General features: G+C 31.9%; 1 protein-coding gene across 1 annotated transcript; it reads right to left on the bottom strand.

Moving 5' to 3' along the window:
• Nucleotides 1-485: 485 nt before the first annotated feature.
• On the bottom strand, nt 486-19613 carry LOC127711972 (PR domain zinc finger protein 14-like). Its single transcript, XM_052218129.1, has 10 exons — nt 19397-19613; nt 18528-18626; nt 15711-15871; nt 13225-13373; nt 9796-9920; nt 6025-6154; nt 4548-4674; nt 3848-3958; nt 3242-3392; nt 486-1185 (listed from the first exon to the last, which is right to left on the bottom strand). Exons 1-10 carry the CDS (start codon nt 19611-19613, stop codon nt 1124-1126), a joined length of 1332 nt encoding a protein of 443 aa, XP_052074089.1. The 3' UTR covers nt 486-1123.
• Nucleotides 19614-20513: the final 900 nt, after the last annotated feature.

The following is a 20513-nucleotide window of genomic DNA, read 5'->3' as shown; positions in this document are numbered from 1 at the left end:
AATACTATTAAAAAGGGACAAACTAGTCGATTTGTGCTGCCCAGTTTACCAAACTTTTTTTTTAAGAGCTTTTAGAAAATAAAAAAAATGATGATTTTTCTGAACGTACCGACTATCTGCAGATTTTTTTTTTGGTAATCTTCATAAAGGATAAATGTTAATGGGATGTCAAATGTACACTGTTATATAAGTACGATAGATACTTTGATTACATATATTCTTTTTAAATATCATGTTTTCTGACATTTGAAAAAAGTAACAGGATGGACAAAATCGGATAGCATCTGGCAGAATATTTAAAAAAAAATCATTTTCAGGTGTCGATAAGATTGCATATTTTGGGAATATGTTCGAAAAGCAATGTGTTTTTAGTTCTTTAAATATAATTTGTATTCAAACCACTTTACTTTTTTAAAATTTCCAATTCGGAATTGTACTTTATTTTGAAATGACTGAAATATGTAAATATAATGAATAAACCACACTACGAAAAGACAATTAATTGAAGAAGTCTTTTCAGCAGAAAATGTATGATAAATCATTTAACAGATAAGACTTATTGATTCTTTAAGAGTTGAACGAATGTTTTCGTTGGCATCATTAATACAGTAAGCGCTGGTGGAACTCTATGAATCGTGTTTAACGAATCTTTTCGTTGGCAGCATTAGTACATTAAGCGCTGGTGGAACTCTATGAATAGTTGATTTAAATGTCCTTTCTATAAGTATGAGATACATAAAGCTGTGAATTTAAGCTATCACAGGATAAGTTAAAGTTTACTTCAGAAATTTAGAATTTTCTGATTTTGCCATACACACTAAACGTAGTGAATTTGTGCATTTTAAACGTTCTTCAGTATAAGCTAAGATTACTATCTAATAGTCTAATACATGTTTAGTTTACTATGTATTGATTTAACGAAGTCAAACAACTCAATTGTATCCACCAGTATGATAAGACAGGTTATCAATAAAGAATATCGATCAAATACGGCGTCCTGATGTTCTATACAGAAGGCGTTATTGTTAACGCAACACGCCCATTTCGCATTCTCGTGGATAATATTTACAAGTGATTGGACAACAGCTATTTGAATCAATGTGAGTTTCCATTGGATCGTAATCTACACCAAGCCAATCATATTTTTTTGAATTTCTTGTGTCTTCCATCCATTAAACGGTGTTTCTAAAATAATGAAAGAAAAAATGATAATAACTTATATATTTTGTTGTCACATTATTATATGTGTACATTATTAAACAAATACCGTATAATAACATTGTTTTATTAGAAAATGCATGAATATTGATAATCTATTGATAATCGTTTTATCATTTGCTTGGTTCGGTTTTTACTGTTGTGCCTTGTTTTGTATTTATGCAAACGTATGTTTTTTTTTATAAATATTATTTTATGAAGTCGTTTTTATATTTATCGGTCGATATGACATGCCTGCGTTGTATTACAGTGTCTACGATAAAACTCTTGAAGTTTTTTTCCGTATCTGGTTTCCAAATCATTTGGTATTGAACTTATCTAGACGCATGTACGTGTTGTGCGTACTTAAATCTGTATCACACGTTTTTAATGCACGTGTACCTAAATCCTCCAGGGATTAACATAGCACAATATAACTATATGTTATATGGAATAGATTATCGAAAAGTTTTTTAAATAATTATGTCCACGCGTGGAAAAGAATGATACTTCATAAACGAGGCAAACTTTAATAATTAAATATAGCTTTCTGTTAATGTCCAAAGGTTTCCATAACGTGCAGAGAGCGCGGCACTCACCCAACATGGGGCACCAAATTTAATGTCCCCATTCCGATCGAACTTGATTGCGTGTTTATACATCCCGCACAACCACATCGCATTGCAAGTTTTTCGTAGAAACTAAAATGACAATTATAGTTGACCGGTACGGAATATTTTGGTAGAAGATGAGCCCGGATGTGTTACACGTCCAAAATATTATCTTACTTTTCTCATTAATAATCACCAAGTTCGACTCATTTCCAGATTTTTACTCGTTATGAATAACCTTTTAAGAGAGGCTTATATAGCTCGATCAATCTTTTGTTTCCTGTTCAGTGTTTTGTATTTGTCTAATTCTTTGTCCTTCTTTGAGTGCAGTGTTTTGTGGAGTATTATTTGTCTAATTCTATGTCCTTCTTTGAGTGCAGTGTTTTGTGGAGTATTATTTGTCTAATTCTATGTCCTTCTTTGAGTGCAGTGTTTTGTGGAGTATTATTTGTCTAATTCTTTGTACATCTTTGAGTGCAGTGTTTTGTGGAGTATTAGTTGTCTAATTCTATGTCCTTCTTTGAGTGCAGTGTTTTGTTGAGTATTATTTGTCTAATTCTATGTCCTTCTTTGAGTGCAATGTTTTGTGGAGTATTATTTGTCTAATTCTTTGTCCTTCTTTGAGTGCAGTGTTTTGTGGAGTATTATTTGTCTAATTCTATGTCTTTCTTTGAGTGCAGTGTTTTGTGGAGTATTATTTGTCTAATTCTTTGTACATCTTTGAGTGCAGTGCTTTGTGGAGTATTATTTGTCTAATTCTATGTCCTTCTTTGAGTGCAGTGTTTTGTGGAGTATTATTTGTCTAATTCTTTGTCCTCATTTGACTTATTTTCTAGGTTTCTGGACATTTTCTTTTCTATTTAGCGTAAGAAGACAACCAGTTGATTTTCTGTGGGAAGGGGGTATGGCAGGATGCTTTCAGAAATACATATGCTAGCCTGGTAAGAACAGAAAATAAATAATCTTGCTCAAGACAAAATGAAAATGAATATGTTGAGGCACATAATGCAGCCATTTGCAGGGTACAACCGTTAACAAAATCGAGATTAAAAACACAGACTAGTAACACCTGAAAATTAACATTCCGTCCGCGACCCCTCTTTCTCCTTTCCCCACAGACAAACACAATACCAAATGGTCATCCACTAAACATGTTTATGAAATAATGATAACAAAAATAAACGCAAACATTTCTATATTACAATTGATGCGATCCACAGATAATCTTTAACTCTTTAACGAATTAAGAAACATTATTCTATTGAATAGATTATATCTTAAACATTCACCAAATATGTTAACTGATTAAAAGACGAAAATTACTTGAATTAAAAAACAATGATGTAAAAATGTTTAGGTTATTGATTGATTGTTGTTTTATCAATGTTCACATGTCCGATATTTCATGCAAGTTTCTGTAGAATGAAACTTACCATGTGTTTTACTATGAAGTCGTTGCTCTATTTCATTTTTGAACTCAAGACCACAAATTCCACATTTACTCGATTTATCACGTGTATGTGTTCGCCTCACGTGACTGTCATGGGCAGCATGAGATGCAAATGCTTTTCCACAGTACTTGCACTGTTAGAAATTGATAAAATAGGTATTATAAGTCAAGCATGGCATAAAAATACAGTTGAACTATCTAAAACCTTTTATAACTGTATAAACACACTCATTGGTGTTTTTTTTATGAAACAAAACCAAAACGAAACAAATAAATAGTAATATTAAATGCTATATTTAATCATTTTGGATAAAATAGAAATTGAAAACAGTTTTTTGTATCGTTTTAAAATTGAAAAAAAGCCGATATGATAAATAAAACAGACCGTTTTTTTTTTCAAATTTTGTCTTTAGGCGAACAATAGCAAATGGACATTTTCGCACTATACATGTTTAATATTTCTCGATTTGACTGTCCAAAGATTAGTTCACACAATTGTTTGGTTACATCGGTTTTACAGTATAAAAAACATATTCTTATGCAGAGTTCCCTGTTGTCACAGATGATTTGTCGTGGATTTTGAGCATACCTTAAATGGTCTCTCGCCAGAATGTTGACGTATGTGAGTTCGTAGAATACTTGATGCTGTGAACGATTTACTGCAGTATACACACTTATACGGTCTTTCACCACTATGTACCTAGGAAAGGGAAACATATCTTAATACTTAGTATGGACTTAAGAATTATCATTGCCACTCCACAAATGTTAACGAAAAAAGTGATTTCGTAATCCCATTAAACATCAGTTAATCTTATTTCTTTTACGAACAGGTTTTCATATAAATTGAAAAGCAATGTTTTGATCTTAATTTTGGAAGACCATTTTACCAAACGTTAATTTTATTTGATTTAGTTTTGTTTTATGATAAGTAGCAAAAGTATGTCCATGCCTTTATCAAAATCCGTACATACTTTTTCCAGAGAGATACAATTCTTGTTAATGCCAGAAATGGGAGACAAGCCATGAAAATATTTTCACGTCTTAAAGCATGGCTTAGACACATAACATAATTTTAACATTAAAATGAACCAATCAAAACAATGATTTTGCATCTTAAGGATTCACTGTGGTTTGAACATTCCGAATGGCCAGACGTCATAACGAAGACGTTGAATTAAATCGGGACGAAGTTGAATTTTTAAATTGGTCCACTAGGAAGACACGCCAGAGTACTGATATCTTACATTCATAACAAAAAAGAAAATTTGGATTAGGAGTACACTTACCCTCATATGTTTGTTAAGACTAGAGCTTTGACTGAAGCTTTTTGCACAAACAGAGCATTTATGTGGTCGGTGTTTTTCATGTACATGAAGAATATGTATGCGTAATCTGTCTCTCTTTTCAAATGACCTAAAATAAAGATGTAAATCAAAATTGTGAATGCGTAAACTATTCTTTTTTTAGACTGAGAAATACATAGGCATGCAAGTCAAAAATATGTTAGTTAAACGACATTAAAAAGAAATAAAAACAAGGAATAAGAGATGATCATACTGTATCTAGTTTTCTTTTAGTCGATCTTTAAATACAGATTAAATTGAGGACGAAAATATATATAAACTCTCCCATTTTTGTTCAAAAAAGCAACAAATTGCAGAATGATTCTATAGATTTGTCACAATCTAATAGGCACACATTTGAGGTTTCTGACATACGTCTTAACAAAGACATATTGTTAAGTTATTGGTGTTTTCAGTAAACGGAAGACAAGTCTATAATCAACCCGTCTATTATATCTATACCTTTTAGCATGCATTAATACAGAAGTCCATGATTTATGTGTTAAAGACTAGACGTCCTGCATACGAATTAGAAATGAAATGTTGGTTTCAGTAAAGATAGGAGGCAACGATAGTTTAACGATGTTCAAAACTCTGACATTCTTAAAATAAAAACTCATCAGATATACAATGGTTGTAATTTTTCAGGATATCTTTTACAATTTGCACGCATTTTGTAACTATTTACCTGGTACACGATGCACGCCGAAACCTTTCTACCTTTTTGGTCTTCTCATTTGGGAGATTCGTGGGACATAATGCATATAAAACCTACTCTCTCTTTGACCTAGTCATTTTGAACTTACACAAAACTAAGATTCGTAGATATTTCCTGTTTCTATGCTTCACATTTTGTACACATCTGGTACACTGTTTACAAGATCTTAAAATTTTTACATACCTGGTGCACAGCGTACATGGATATTTTCTGTCTCTTTGGTTTACACATTTGTACATACCTGGTGCACAGCGTACATGGATATTTCTGTCTCCTTGGTTTACACATTTGTACATACCTGGTGCACAGCGTACATGAATATTTCTGTCTCCTTGGTCTACACATTTGTACATACCTGGTGCACAGCGTACATGGATATTTCTGTCTCCTTGGTCTACACATTTGTACATACCTGGTGCACAGCGTATATGGATGTTTTCTGTCTCTTTGGTCTACACATTTTTACATACCTGGTGCACAGCGTACATGGATATTTTATGTCTCCTTGGTTTACACATTTGTACATACCTGGTGCACAGCGTACATGGATATTTTATGTCTCCTTGGTCTATACATTTTTACATTCCTGGTGCACAGCGTACATGGATATTTTATGTCTCCTTGGTTTACACATTTGTACATACCTGGTGCACAGTGTACATGGATATTTTATGTCTCCTTGGTATACACATTTTTACATACCTTGTGCACAGCGTACATGGATATTTTCTGTCTCCTTGGTCTACACATTTTGTATACTTCAAATGTTTGTCTCTATAATACTGATAGGCAAATACTTTTCCACATCTTTCACAGGTGAATCCTTCTTTACCTAAAATTGTCAAAAGGGAATTAACTTTGGTCTATACTATTCCTTTGATTGTATATAGCATCACGTATTAAGCCTTTACATAGAATTTCAGAATTGTATCTTTTTATGCCTGTCACGAACATTTCTGGATGAAAAAAACAAAGGTTTTATAGGGGTATAAAAATATGATTGTCTGCATTTATTAAATGGACATTTTTTATTTAACGTAGAGGACGTTTGCGCTTTTAGAAAATGGACATAAAACGCTTTTTCAAAAGCACAATTATCCATCATTATTGGGGCGCAAGTGTCTAATTGTGTTACAGAATAACAAAAGCACAAACATCCTTATTACCGGCTATCTCTACGGCAGATACATTATAATATGTGTTCCAGAGTGTCATTAAAACAATTGTTTTTGCTATCGTGTACACCAGATTTTTGTTTGCTGTTCCGATTGCGATAGCAATACAATGGATATTACAATCGTGCTCAAAAGACTTTGATCTGTGTTATCTATTGCATCTGCAGTACTGATAGCTAGTAAAAGTGTGTGTTCACGTCAACAAACCATGGAAAAAACTCTTAGATGGCTACGTATAGGTAACCTTTTCTAGGTACAATTTATGTCCCACCCACCAAACATACATCTTTTAACAGACGTTCACGCTTTTGTTTGCAAGTCGACTCACTTGAAATTATATGTATAAGAAACTAAGGTTTCAACTCCCTCAGGCAAAGTTGACGTTATATAAATTTGGCTATTTCTTAGGTACTTTTGTGGGTATATAGCTCTTCAACTGTGTAGTTTATTATACATTCTTGGTTTTCAAATATTAGGCTTTGAGCGTTCCTGATGAAGGTAAATTTAGAAAAGCGCTTCGGAAGCATGGAATTATTTAACGTGCTGTTTTCATTTTCTTGACAGATCCTACATCATTTGATTATTGTATGAAATGTTCTTTTCATGGACGTATAGCAAACAAAAGTAATTCATTGTTGGAGAAGAAAATTTCAAAATATAATGAACTTTAAAACAAACACTTTTGATATTGGTATCGCGGTAAAAAATTCACCATATCCTTCGTTGCAACAAACAATAAAATATGGTGTAATTTCCAATGATCAGCCAACCACAAAAGATTTATATCTAATTAAAGATCTTAAAACAATAAAAACAAAAACAACAACAACAACAAAACAACAACAACAACAACAAAACAACAACAACAACAACAAAACAACAACAACAACAACAACAACAACAAAACAACATCAACAACAACAACAACAACAACAACAAAACAACAACAAACAAAAATGCTGTTCTATTAAACGACTTAAGTGTTAATTTGAATTAGAAACGAGCCGCTTTTGTACAAATGAGCATAATGTTTTTGCAGTATTTTGCATCATGTTTAGGATTATAAAAAAATGAAAACAACACGTTATTTATTTCATTCGTCCGAGGCGCTTTTCTGGATTTACTTTCATCAGAAACGCTCAAAGCCGAATATTTTGAAAGCCGAGGATGTATAAGAACCGAAACAGTTGAAGAGCTATATGACCAAAAAGTACCTAAAAATAGTCAAATTCATCTAGGGTCAACTTTGCCTGAGGGAGTTGCAATGGCTTGGTGAATGGAACATAAATATTTTATTGTTTTCTCTTCCTATCCTTTTGACCAACATTATTTATAGTATTATAAAATCTTTCGAGTTCTATGAGCATTCGTAGTATGATATACGATTCTATAACATTATGTGTCTATATATTAAAAAACTATACATTTACAAGACTATTCCTGTCATACTTTCGCCTCAGACTGTCAACAATTAAAAATAAGATACATCACTCTGATGGAAATTTTAATATTGTAACCATTCCCAAGTTTGTCAGAGATGCAAAATAAAACTATTATGTTTCTAATGAAGTTGCAATGGCTTGGTAAATGGAACATACATATTTTATTGTTTTCTCTTCCTATTCTTTTGACCAACATTATTTAGAGTATTTAAGATCAAATTGACGCGATTTCTTGCTGTATTTAACCTTATAAAATTTTTGTGGTCGCAAAGATTATAAAACCTTTCGAATTCTATGAGCATTCGTGACTTTATTCGTAGTATGATATACGATTCTATAACATTTATGTGTCTATATATTATAAAACTATACATTTACAAGACTAATCCTGTCAAACATAAGATACATCACTCTGACAGCAATTTTAATATTGTTACTTTTCCCAAGTTTGTCAAAGGTGCAAAATAAAAGTATTATATTTCTAATGAACACATGATGTCTTAGAGGTAGTTCAAGGGAGAATAAGAAAAACTAATGTTCATGAAAATATTCTCTAACCTTTTAATCACATGTTTCATGACTTTGACATTTTCTTCTGTCCCAATTTAGTTATAATTGTTTATATTTTAGCGAGGTGCAAAACGATTAATTTATATAAAAAAACATTGCACCCAGAAATGTCTATACATCGCATGATCTTTAATTCCTTGTTGAAACGTCATTACTTTTCACTAATTCCCTTGTTTCAATCTGTAATCCGGCTTTTAATATTCGTTGTCGACATACAACAGAAACCATCAGAGACTCGTAAAAGCACAAGGATGCGCAATCGCCTTAAGATAGCAATGATTTTATTGAGATTTTATTACGAGCCATTAAGATACACGACTTTACAATCTATTTAGAACAGCAAATACTTAATTTTCATCCAATTAGTACCAATTAGGGACGAACGATAGATTATATCCAGAGGATTTATTTGCGGGATGGGTGAAGCAAAAAGAGCTTAAGGGGCTATAATGGCGGATTAAAGAGAGATCGCATGCGGTATTGCTGAAAATGAACTACAAAATGTCATTAAATTTCAGTCAAGAATTTTTTCTCCAAAATATCATCTTAATCGCTCATCATTACCATTAGCAATATAAGACAACAGAAACTTTGTTTTTTTTAGAACAGTATTATAATCTAGAAAATAGGAAGTATGACTTTATGTACAAAGCCTTACTCTTCAATTGATCGTATGATTCATAATTAATCAATCAATTTATTTAGTTACCTATAGATTGACATATATTATTTTGTTTTGTTGGATGCAAACTTTAACCATAAGTATCATATGACAACATTAATAGTTAAACTCGTCTAATTCATAGAAAGAAATCTCTGTTAGCAAAATTGCAAAGCCATTTGTTCAATCAGGCTGATATATTTTCTATATTGTCTTTCAAATAATACGATTAAAGACAAAGAGCAGGATAAGAGACGTTCCGTTTTATAAAAAAAATAGAGGAAAACGATACCAATGGGACAATCACAATTCAAAAATACGACATCATGGCCACAAGAGGAAAGACTAATGGACAAATAACAGTCCATAAAACACTACACAGAAAACTAAAGATTAAGGAACATGAACTCCACCAATAAACCGGGAATGAATTTTAAGTTTCTTCTCATTAATCACGTTTTCGCCTCTGTATTTGAAAAAAATCCTTAAACAAGGAAATTATAAGCTTACTATCGATGTGTCAACAAAACTACTATTGGTCTGCTTGTCCTTAAGAGTTAAATAATATCATCGAAATTAAAGTTTTAAAAAAAAGTTTCAAAATTTTGATAAAAGTAAGTCTTACTTTCATGTTCTATCGGTGTTTTGGGTACATCCTCATTACCATCTTTCAACGTCAGTGGTATTCCCATGAATTGTGAATACGAATCTCCATACCATACTAATAATTCTGTTCCTACAGGTATGTCTCTGCAAGCAAACAACAAACAACAGTTTCACGTATTTATCATAAAATAAAGCATCACAGTTATTTAATTTTACTATTTTCGCTTTAGATTTCTAGGAACGGACAGTTCCAATCACAATTATTAATAGCGGAAGAATGAATATGTCGTCTGTAGACAACAACTTCATAAAAATTGAGAAAAAAACAAAATAAACATAACAATTGAATACGTTTACTGCTGTTATTCGTAACAAAAACAGTTCTAACTATATAGACAATCATAAAAAGAAATAACTTAAAATGAAAATGTCAGAGAAATTATTTTGATGATCTTGTTTTGATTATCATTTCAACTAATTACGAACATGTGACCAGTTCTCTACAATCACAGTGCCGAAATTATTACTACGCATCTAATTAAAAAGGTTAATATCAAAAGAGGAAGAAGTTACCCAAGGAACATATAATTCATTTGTTAGATGTCTTAATTTTGATATCGTTCTACGAAAAAAAACCAGCAACATTCGTTACCGTAGAACATTTTTTATCAAAAATTTAAAAAAAAATCTTTTTGTCTTATAAAGGAGTGATGAAGTTAATAATTTATGCTCCTGTCATCAAAATATGACAATCTTTAAATTCAATCGTTAGAATAACAAATCTTCAAACTGCAATGTATACCAATAATGTTAACATTAACATTGCGTTGTTCACTCTTTGGTATTGTTTAACGCATTTTTTTCATTTCAATTAAAATTTCAGAGAAAATGATGTTCTTAATTTTAACTCATGACACAAAAGATATCGTCGTTATTCAAAAAGTTGTCAAAAATCAAACGCGATATTAATGTATATTTTTGAGACCTCAATTTTTGTGACCTCCATTTCAGACAAGAAAAGCCGAAATGCTGTTATTTTTTTTTTTTTTTTTTGATACTGTTCACATTAAATACTGTTAATTAGTTCACCTCGACATAATAAAGCCTTGCTATTCACAAAGAAGATAATGACTCGTTTGATACATCGTATCTTGTGGGGTTTGTTTTTATTGCAACAATTTTTTTATTACAGAAATGTCAGTTCATGACGCCTCATTAGTTGCTATGGAGATGCTTAAAGCATGGGACAAGAAATATTACAAATGTGATTACAGATATTGTTGACCAGAGTAAGGTCTGTTTATAATTATAAAACTGTAACCGATTTTGTTATTATTCTATTTTTGTGCCTTTGTTATTGTTTTCCAAAAGTGTTGCACGTATCGCGTTACAAAAGTAAAGATTCGATTAAGACCAACAACAATATATTCTTAACTACTCGTTATATATCAAAAGATATAAAGTCTTAACCAAGAAATACAGAATGAATACAAAAAGGTTATTATACTAAGAAAAACATTTTGTAGACTTATGGTAAAAAAACTTCATTCATGTGTATCCTTAAAAATAATATTATGTTATTTGTTTTATTTTGTTCATTCTTCAATGATTTTTAAATTTTAGTATTATTTATTAAATTTATCTCACTCCAGGAACTAATATTATAGAATGTTTCTATAAGATGACAGGCAGTAATAAAACCATGAATACAGATTCTACTGTGAAATTCACCAATGTTCTAAATAATGAAGGAAATCATTATAATCCAAGAGATGGCGTTTTCATAGCTCCAGTATCTGGTGCGCATTTGTTTTCCTGAACAACTCAAACGTACAGTTGCAAATTTGTCAACACAGAACTGTGAGTTGACAATGTCGTAGAAGAAATTTACACGCAAGTCTTGGGAGCAGTACTAGTACGCTTTCAGTAACAAGATGATTCCGTTGGTTGATATAGTCTTACGTTTAATTTTACTTCCCCATATTTGAATTTACCATGGTATTTTTGTTAATGATTGTTTACAGTGGAATAACATTGATCATGTCGACGTTAACGCTGAATAATCATGTTCTGGACATTTCAAAAGTATCTTTGAGGAGGGTTTTTTTTATGCAACAAAATGTGTAATAGTCCTAATATAAGGGAATATTATGAATTATTTGATATTGATTTCACTTGAAAACTCTGGCAATCTGATATTAATTCAGGACAATAATAACCAACTTGACAGCAGTAACCGTACATATAAAGTAGATACACGGTTAGATGGAGTTGCCAAAATGTACATGTATAAACACCCTTTTTTTTCAAAATCTACGTTATATTAAGTAAAAAGATTGTTTTCAAAACGCGCGTCTCGCGTGCTTTAAGCATATCCGTAGTCAATATTCTTGTGCTATGCTGACATAAATATCTTTTGCTGTGGTCATTTTCTGTAAATATACTCTTTGTCTAATTTTAAAATCATTCGAAACACAAAGAATTATCTACTCATAGGCAAATATGTCCTTAGCAGGATTTGGCAAAACTGTTTGGAATTTTATGGTTTTCAGTACTCTTCAAACTTCGTTATTGTTATTGCCTTTCGACTATTTTGATTAAAGAACAACTAATGAGTCTTATGTCGGCCCTACTAAATTATAAGCCAGGTATCTTTGAGGACGTTTAGTTTAGAATTAATTAAGAGATACCATGAGACGAGTGTATTTTATTCATGTAAAGAGGCTAGTAGATTACATATATATGCATATCAATTCCTATTTGACAGCACTGAAACCGGTATTATCCGTTAAAATTACAAGACAATGAACTATCAACAGCTAAAAGTTCATAACTTCCGGAAAAGATCCTACCTTTTGTTTAAAATTATCAGCCTAGTATCTTTTAGGAAGTTTATTTCAGAGTTAAATAAGAGTTACCATAAGACGAGTGTTTTTTCGTGTAAAGTCCGTAATGTTTTAAGCAATGAAATAAATGATTTTAACAGCACTTTTGTATCTCCCGTCATGTAAAAAAACAAACACAAACAGCAGAGACCACGATAACACTGAACTGCAGGCTAAAAAAGAGGCGAAAGATACCAAAGGGGCATTCAAACTCATAAGTCGAAAATAAACTGACAACGCCATGGCTAAAAACGAAAAAGACCAACAGACAACCAATAGTACACAAAACACAACATAGAAAACCAGAGGCTGTGCAACATTAACAATGCAGTTACGGGAACATTTCATGCAAGTCTATGAAGTGCAACTGGATACCTGTCAGTTAGCCATGTAGTTCTTTGCAATGTAAACAATAATTATCGTGTATGGATTTAAACTAGCGCATACTACTGTGATAACTAGTTTAACTATACAGAGGAAATTCTCAAAGTTCTTTCAAGGGTATTCTTTTGATCAAACCTTGAGTTCTAATCAAACATACAATCTAAAGATAAAAATCTTACCTTGAGGTCTCATAGAATATGCTATCGCCATCTTGAATCACCACTATATTTTGTTCTGCTGTGTGTCTTGCACAATTTACATAGGACATCCAACTACCAGTACTCCCACGGCCATCAACAAAATGACTTAGTTGACCATTCTGGAAAATCTGTGTAATAAGATTTGCTTTAGTTCAAATTCGTAAGATGACATTTTAAAAAACTAATTTTTGGAAATTACAAATCTGAATCTATAAAGCCTGCAATCGTTTATTTTTATTTATTTTGGAATGTGATGGTATTAAGAATGTGTGTCTCAATGGAAATAACATTTACATGGCAATGCTAATACAACTTCACACCAACAATCATTGACTAAGCATTTGTGGTTCCCTTTTAACTGAACCAATTACAAACTTGAACATGTAAACGTTGCAAAAGTTTGAAGTCAGTGCTCCCTGACTGAGAGAGTATGGTAAACAAATATATACCATAGTAGGGTAATATGCTAATGCCAATAGAACTACATTCGAAAGATGAATGACTTAACACTTGTCGTTCTCTTTTAACTGAGCTACATGCAAAACAAATGTATAACAAAAATACCGAATTCCAAGGCAAATTCAAAAAGGGGAAGTCCATATAACCGACAAAATCAAACGCTACCAATCAACGGAACAAGTGAAAAACAACTGCCATATTCCTGACTTGGAACAGGCATTTTACGAAGAAACATGTAAACTAAACAAAACTGTTAGTATATGGACCTTGATTGGGGAGGACTGCGTCCATTGGTGAAAAAATCTCCATTGAAATCAGATATGTCAGTGATAGTACAGCTGCATACCAAATATCATTGACTTACCATTAGTAGTTAATTTCAAACTGAAATAATCCAAAATTTTAGCATATATATATATAGACAAAAGGTTCATAGTCCGAATTGCCTGAGGGAGCGGGGCCAAATAATATCCATTTGGAATTAAGTGTATTGATGCTAATACAACTGCATATCAAATTGAATTGCGTTAAAGTTGTAGTTTCCCTTCAAATGATTTAATCACTAACGTTGACATTTTTTTCAAATGCAATGACGAATGCGCCGGGAACAGCACACTTTGGTCTCGTCTCCACAACAAAAGTGTGTTAAACTACAAAAGGCGCATTTAAATCATTCTTTTTTCTCATGCAGTTTTTAATGAAATACGCAGAAAGGGACAACTTCCTGATCTGGTTTTCATGTTAATTTTATATCGATGGTGATTATCTATTTCAGAAAAATATTCACCCGTGAGATAGATTACTTGAATTTGTAAATACGTTTCGAATACAAACTGACAAGCTTATACAACAGTGTTTACTCGTTACTGTAATGAAAACAGGATCAGCCAACAAAAACATCCGCTGTATAAAAAGAATCCGTTAGATTTTGACGTATCAGTAGTTTTACCATTATATGCCAGTGTTTTTCAACACGTTTTGGAGACAACAGTAGTCAACTGATGTTCAAAGCTAAATAATCCATTTTGAACATACAAATCAATGTAAAAACCTAAAAAATATTCCATGTACTACAAACTGAGTGAAGCTTATTGTATATATATATGTGTGTATCACATGTCAGCATGCCAGACTCAAGTCAAAACCATTTAAATTATCAATTTTGCACGTACTCTGGAAATAACATGCTTTCATGTCAAGATTGTGTATTTTGCAAAATCCTCCCAGTTCTTTAAAAGTAAAAAAACAAACACACCAATGATATCTACAACTTTAACACCAGGCATTTTATTTTGTAATTAAACTTATCACCCCATATATAACTGTTTCCGTTAAATGATTGAAACTTACCTCCCACATTAAACTGGTATCGTCAAATGATTTGAACTGACATCCCAGACATAATTGTTATCGTCAAATGATTTAACCTTACCTCCCACATATAATTGTTATCGCCAAATGATTTAACCATACCTCCCACATATAACTGTTATCGCCAAATGATTTAACCTTACCTCCCACATATAATTGTTATCGTCCAATGATTTAAACTGACTTCCCACAAATAACTGTTATCGCCAAATTATTTAACCTTACCTCCCACATATAATTGTTATCGTCAAATGATTTAAACTGACTTCCCACAAATAACTGTTATCGCCAAATTATTTAACCTTACCTCCCACATATAATTGTTATCGCCAAATGATTTAATCTTACCTCCCACATATAACTGTTATCGCCAAATGATTTAACCTTACCTCCCACATATAACTGTTATCGTCAAATGATTGAAACGTACCTCCCACATATATCTGTTATCGTCAAATGATTTAAACTTACCTCCCACATTAAACTGGTATCGTGAAATGATTTGAACTGACATCCCAGACATAATTGTTATCGTCAAATGATTGAAACTTGCATCCCACATATAACTGTTATCGTCAAATGATTGAAACTGACCTCCCACATATACCTGTTATCGTCAAATGATTGAAACTTACCTCCCACATATAACTGTTATCGTCAAAGGATTTGATTTCACTTGTGTTCACCACTTTTCCTTTGAATGGCCCATACTTAATGCCTTTTTTTATTAAATGTTGTCTGCTGAAAACACCGTAATGGACGATACCAGCGAACGAATTTGGACATATACAAAGTTCTGAAACATAAAGAGACATGATAAACAAGCCAACGTAAGACATCCATAATATAAAGTATATATTTGGCATGCTATGATATTTAAAAAAACATTTTCTATTTACACTACGGCAATGAGTTTGTAGATAGTGAAAAAAATGTAATCAAATAATTTGGAGCATAATGTAGAAAGTCGTTACAATTAATTCGGACCTTTCTCTTGGCAGAATTTAGAGTTTTCCTTATTTTATAGACGCCCGTCTATTGTTGAAGACCGCTTGATAATTTTTGGTTATATGTGCTGTTGAGCTGGTGCTCCATTGACGTATACCCCACTACTCCTTTTATTTATTTTTTCCCTAAGGATATTTGTCTCAATGACAGCCATTGCATAAGTATTTTTATGTGTAATGATGCCGAAGCACTGATTAAATTTAAAAATGAAGAACTAAGTATGAATTTTGATTGTGCATTACTTTATAGACAGAAATGATTTATACTAGATTTCTTTAAATCCGATGAAAATTCTATAAAATTTAGTGTTAACAGTGCATTCTATACAACTTCGATCGATATCGTGTCTCAAAATAGACAACTGTAATGTTTGTGTACAAGTATACATATTCCGAATACGTTTGTTTCGAGTCATTTCAATTCCACAAAGTATCCGTATGTTATGCATCATCAGCTTCCTGTTTTAAATGCATTTATGTTTAAAAAAGGGGAAAATAAAATCTTGAAACTGACTCAAATTCAACTATTAATAATAATCTTAGTATTAAATCCAGGACAAGTTTTGTGACATGGAGAATTGACTTAGGTATTTACGCAGTTTGAAATGCTTCCACAGTAACTGTTGTTTGTTTAAAGTTCAGAAAATATGAGAGTAATCACCCATTGCCTTGTCTGACAATTAAATTGTAATAACTAATTTATCAAACATTTCATAAAAGAGCATTTGTATCATTACGAGAACATTTTATTTCAAAAATTTCTAATTGTACTTAAGGGAACGTCATTAAGATTAGAAAAAAAGAAAATTTAAGACACAATCTGAAGAATTAAAAGTCATTAAAATTTGAAAAAAATCCTGTAATACGGTTTTAATGAGATGTAAACCAGTAATAATCACAATAGTAGATAACCTTGTTGAGTTAATTTTGTACGCACCATAATTGGCAGGTAGAATCGTTAGGTTTTATACGCAAATAGATCGAAAATTGACCTATCTCACAAGAAGTCCTATATATACTGGTCCCCCGTTCGGATTAAGAAAGTAGAAAAGGAAAACAGAAAGAAGTTTGATCAGCAGTTTTATTTTTATTATTGATGGATAGTTGTCTCATTGGCAATCAAACCACATCTCCTTCTTTTTACATGCGTCGCCGAAGGCAAAAGCAGGTCTAGTAACCATGACTCTGTCCGTCCGTCCGTCCGTCCGAAAGACCCTAGGTAGAAAACTTTATTTAAAGTTTTCTTTGCTTCTATGAGATCGAATGATTTAATATTTGGTCTGCAGCTTGATAATGTTCAGCTGTAGTGAGTAAGAAATACTTACATCCACCATCCAACCATTTTCTGTTTGCCGATTGTTTGAAATATTACAACACTCATTGTAAAAGGAAAATTTTTGTCAATTTTTTCTTGGCTGGTATACTAAAGTGAATAATTTAAAATTTTGTTTGCAGTTTGATTATGTTCAGTTGTAACGAGTAATATGAAAATAAGGAGATGTGGTATGATTATCAATGAAACAACTATCCACCCAAGTTCAAATGAAGTCGATGTAAGCAATTATAGGCAACCGTACGGCCTTCAGCAATGAAATAAAACCAATACCGTAAAGTCGGTTATAAATGGTCCTTACATGAAAAATATAAAACAATTCAATTTAGCATTTTTTACAACCGCCATGCAGCCACTTCCTGTTTGTCGCATTTTGAAATTTTACAACACTCTTTGTACAAGGAAATTTTCAACACATTTTATTTGTCTTTCATAAACGAAAATGATCAGTATGCTTCAGTGTTTTTTTATTCAACCAATGTCAATTGTCACATCTGTTTTACATGTTCGAGTATTTGATGATATATCTAGTTTATTGACTTTTTTATTCTCTTTTCAAATTTACTAATTTATCATTTGTTACTTCAAACGTTTTAATAAATTAATAAATGTATTATTCATTTTTTATCAAAATAAAATCGATAATTTAATACACTAAGTTAAATTGTGTTGCTGCTAAAAAAACAACAGGTTATTTACCTTCCGGTAGATTGTGAGGAGGTAGTTCAGATTTAGAAAGTTTCCATGGCGATACAGGTAACGATCTGTCTGTTGACTTACATGTACCTTCCGGTAGATCGTGAGGAGGTAGTTCCGATTTAGAACGCTTCCACGAAGATACAGGTAACGATCTGGCTGCTGACTTACCTTCCGGTAGATCGTGAGGAGATGGTTCAGATCTAGAACACTTCCACGACGATACAGGTAACGACCTGGCTGTTGACTTACCTTCCGGTAGATCGTGAGGAGGTGATTCAGATCTAGAACGCTTCTTCGACGATATGTAGGTAACGATCTGGCTGTTGACTTACCTTCCGATAGATCATGGGGAGGTGGTTCAGATCTAGAACGCTTCCACGACGATACAGGTAACGATCTGGCTGTTGACTTACCTTCCGGTAGATCGTGGGGAGGTGGTTCAGACCTAGAAAGCTTCCACGACGATACAGGTAACGATCTGGATGGCGATTGAGATAAAAGTCGATCTATACCTAATTAACAAAGAAAGAAATACAGAAATACATAACATTTATAACCATGTAACTACATGTACTAGTAGCTCGTACATTAGTCTCTTTACACGTTTTTTTGCTGTATGTTGTGTTTCTTTAAGTTTTTTTACTCTATGTTGTGAAAATGCAATTTTAGTTGTCTTACGCGCTTAGTAGCTATACTAGTTTACTTGTACGAAATGGACGATTTTGACCGTCTTTTTTCGTACAGTTAACCTTTCTATTTAACATTATTTATAGTTGTATGTGGTATTGTCTTTTAAATGTTGTTGTTTTATTCTATGATAAATCGTTGTGTGTATGTCTGTTTGTTTCTGAATACATCATTCAACATTGTCAAAATCCAACCAGGCGCTGGTTATCTTTAATAAATGAAAGTTGGATTATTTTGAAAACTGCAAAAACACCATATATATATTTATAGGTAAAAACTAATTATCCATCAGACTGGCAGAACTATAATAATGTAGAAATATTCTCTATTGTCACCATGGGTTTTATATGGTACGGATACTTAAAGTTTGAAATTTAAAAAAAAAAATGAAATTTTGATCTTTAAAAAATCGAAATTTTTATCTTTTAAACCTCAATATTTCTTTTTTTTTATATGTCAAAAGTTTTACACTGATACACTATATTCGTACAATGACTCCGTGCATGATAACATTTAATATAAACCCTTTTTTATACGTCATTTTCTTTATCTTTATAAATACAATTCATATTACCGTTCTTCTTAAAAAACGCACCATGACTAATCTCGCCAATTTTTAAACCACTCAACGCATGTGATGGAGTTCCATTTGACGAATAACCAAATAACACAAAGTCAAGATCTTCCTGTGTGAAATAATATGTCGATGATCTTTGGACTTGGTGCCCTGGATACAATCGGTTTGAAATCTCTGCAAAATTTCGGTATTGTTGCATCATAGGATAATATTGCTGAAGATATTCTGAAGACATCATTGTAGGCTGAACAAATAACCTACAAATAGAGATATTCCGAAGATATCAATGTAAATGGAATAAATATTGAATTACTAGTAACCATATTCCGAAGACATTAATGTAGAACTGAAAGTAATTAATTACATTTCAATAACATACTAATTTCTTCTAATTAAATAACAGTTACATTATTTTTGAAATGTTATTAGTTACATTACATTACATTACCATTACATTTTAAATCATATATGAAATATTGTTCTTAGCGCAAAATTAATTAAAATGTAATTAATTGCATTGCATATGTAATTAATTCCATTACAATTACATTGCCAATGTAATTAATTCCATTACAATTACATTTCCAATGCAATTAATTACATTTTAATTAATTTTGCGCTAAGAACAATATTTCATTTACGATTTAAAAGTTGTTAACCAGCTAGTACTAAAGTATGAGAAATTTTCAGATGCACTATCATGACTGTTTGATATATGTGCAAGCATTGAAATGTTATTTATTTTTTGTAACATTTAATCATCAATAGATCAATAGATATATTATACAAAGGCAACTAATACCCACCCTCCTATCTAGTATACTCCGATGATGGGAGATATTTCACGCATGATGTGACTGAGTTGAAGTTGGGAGTACAGACTAGCTCCTTATTTATGATTTATATAACAGACACATTTTCATATGAAACCATAATATAATTCAGCTTTTTGTACACATGATTGCTAGAGTCACATAAAATGAAGTGAACAACCATCAAAATATGTTACAAACCTCTCCATATATTTCCACACTAAACATTGTAATTAATGCTACAGTAATGAAGAAAATAAAGAAGACAAATGTTTTCCTTTTTAATTATTCTAAAAATACTTGTATAGTGTTATGTTGCTTTC

Source organism: Mytilus californianus, unplaced genomic scaffold (assembly GCF_021869535.1).
Source record: "Mytilus californianus isolate M0D057914Y unplaced genomic scaffold, xbMytCali1.0.p SCAF_8, whole genome shotgun sequence".
Lineage (NCBI taxonomy): Eukaryota > Metazoa > Mollusca > Bivalvia > Mytilida > Mytilidae > Mytilus > Mytilus californianus.
Note: the sequence above shows the minus strand (reverse complement) of the source record. Positions and strands in the feature narration are given on the sequence as shown.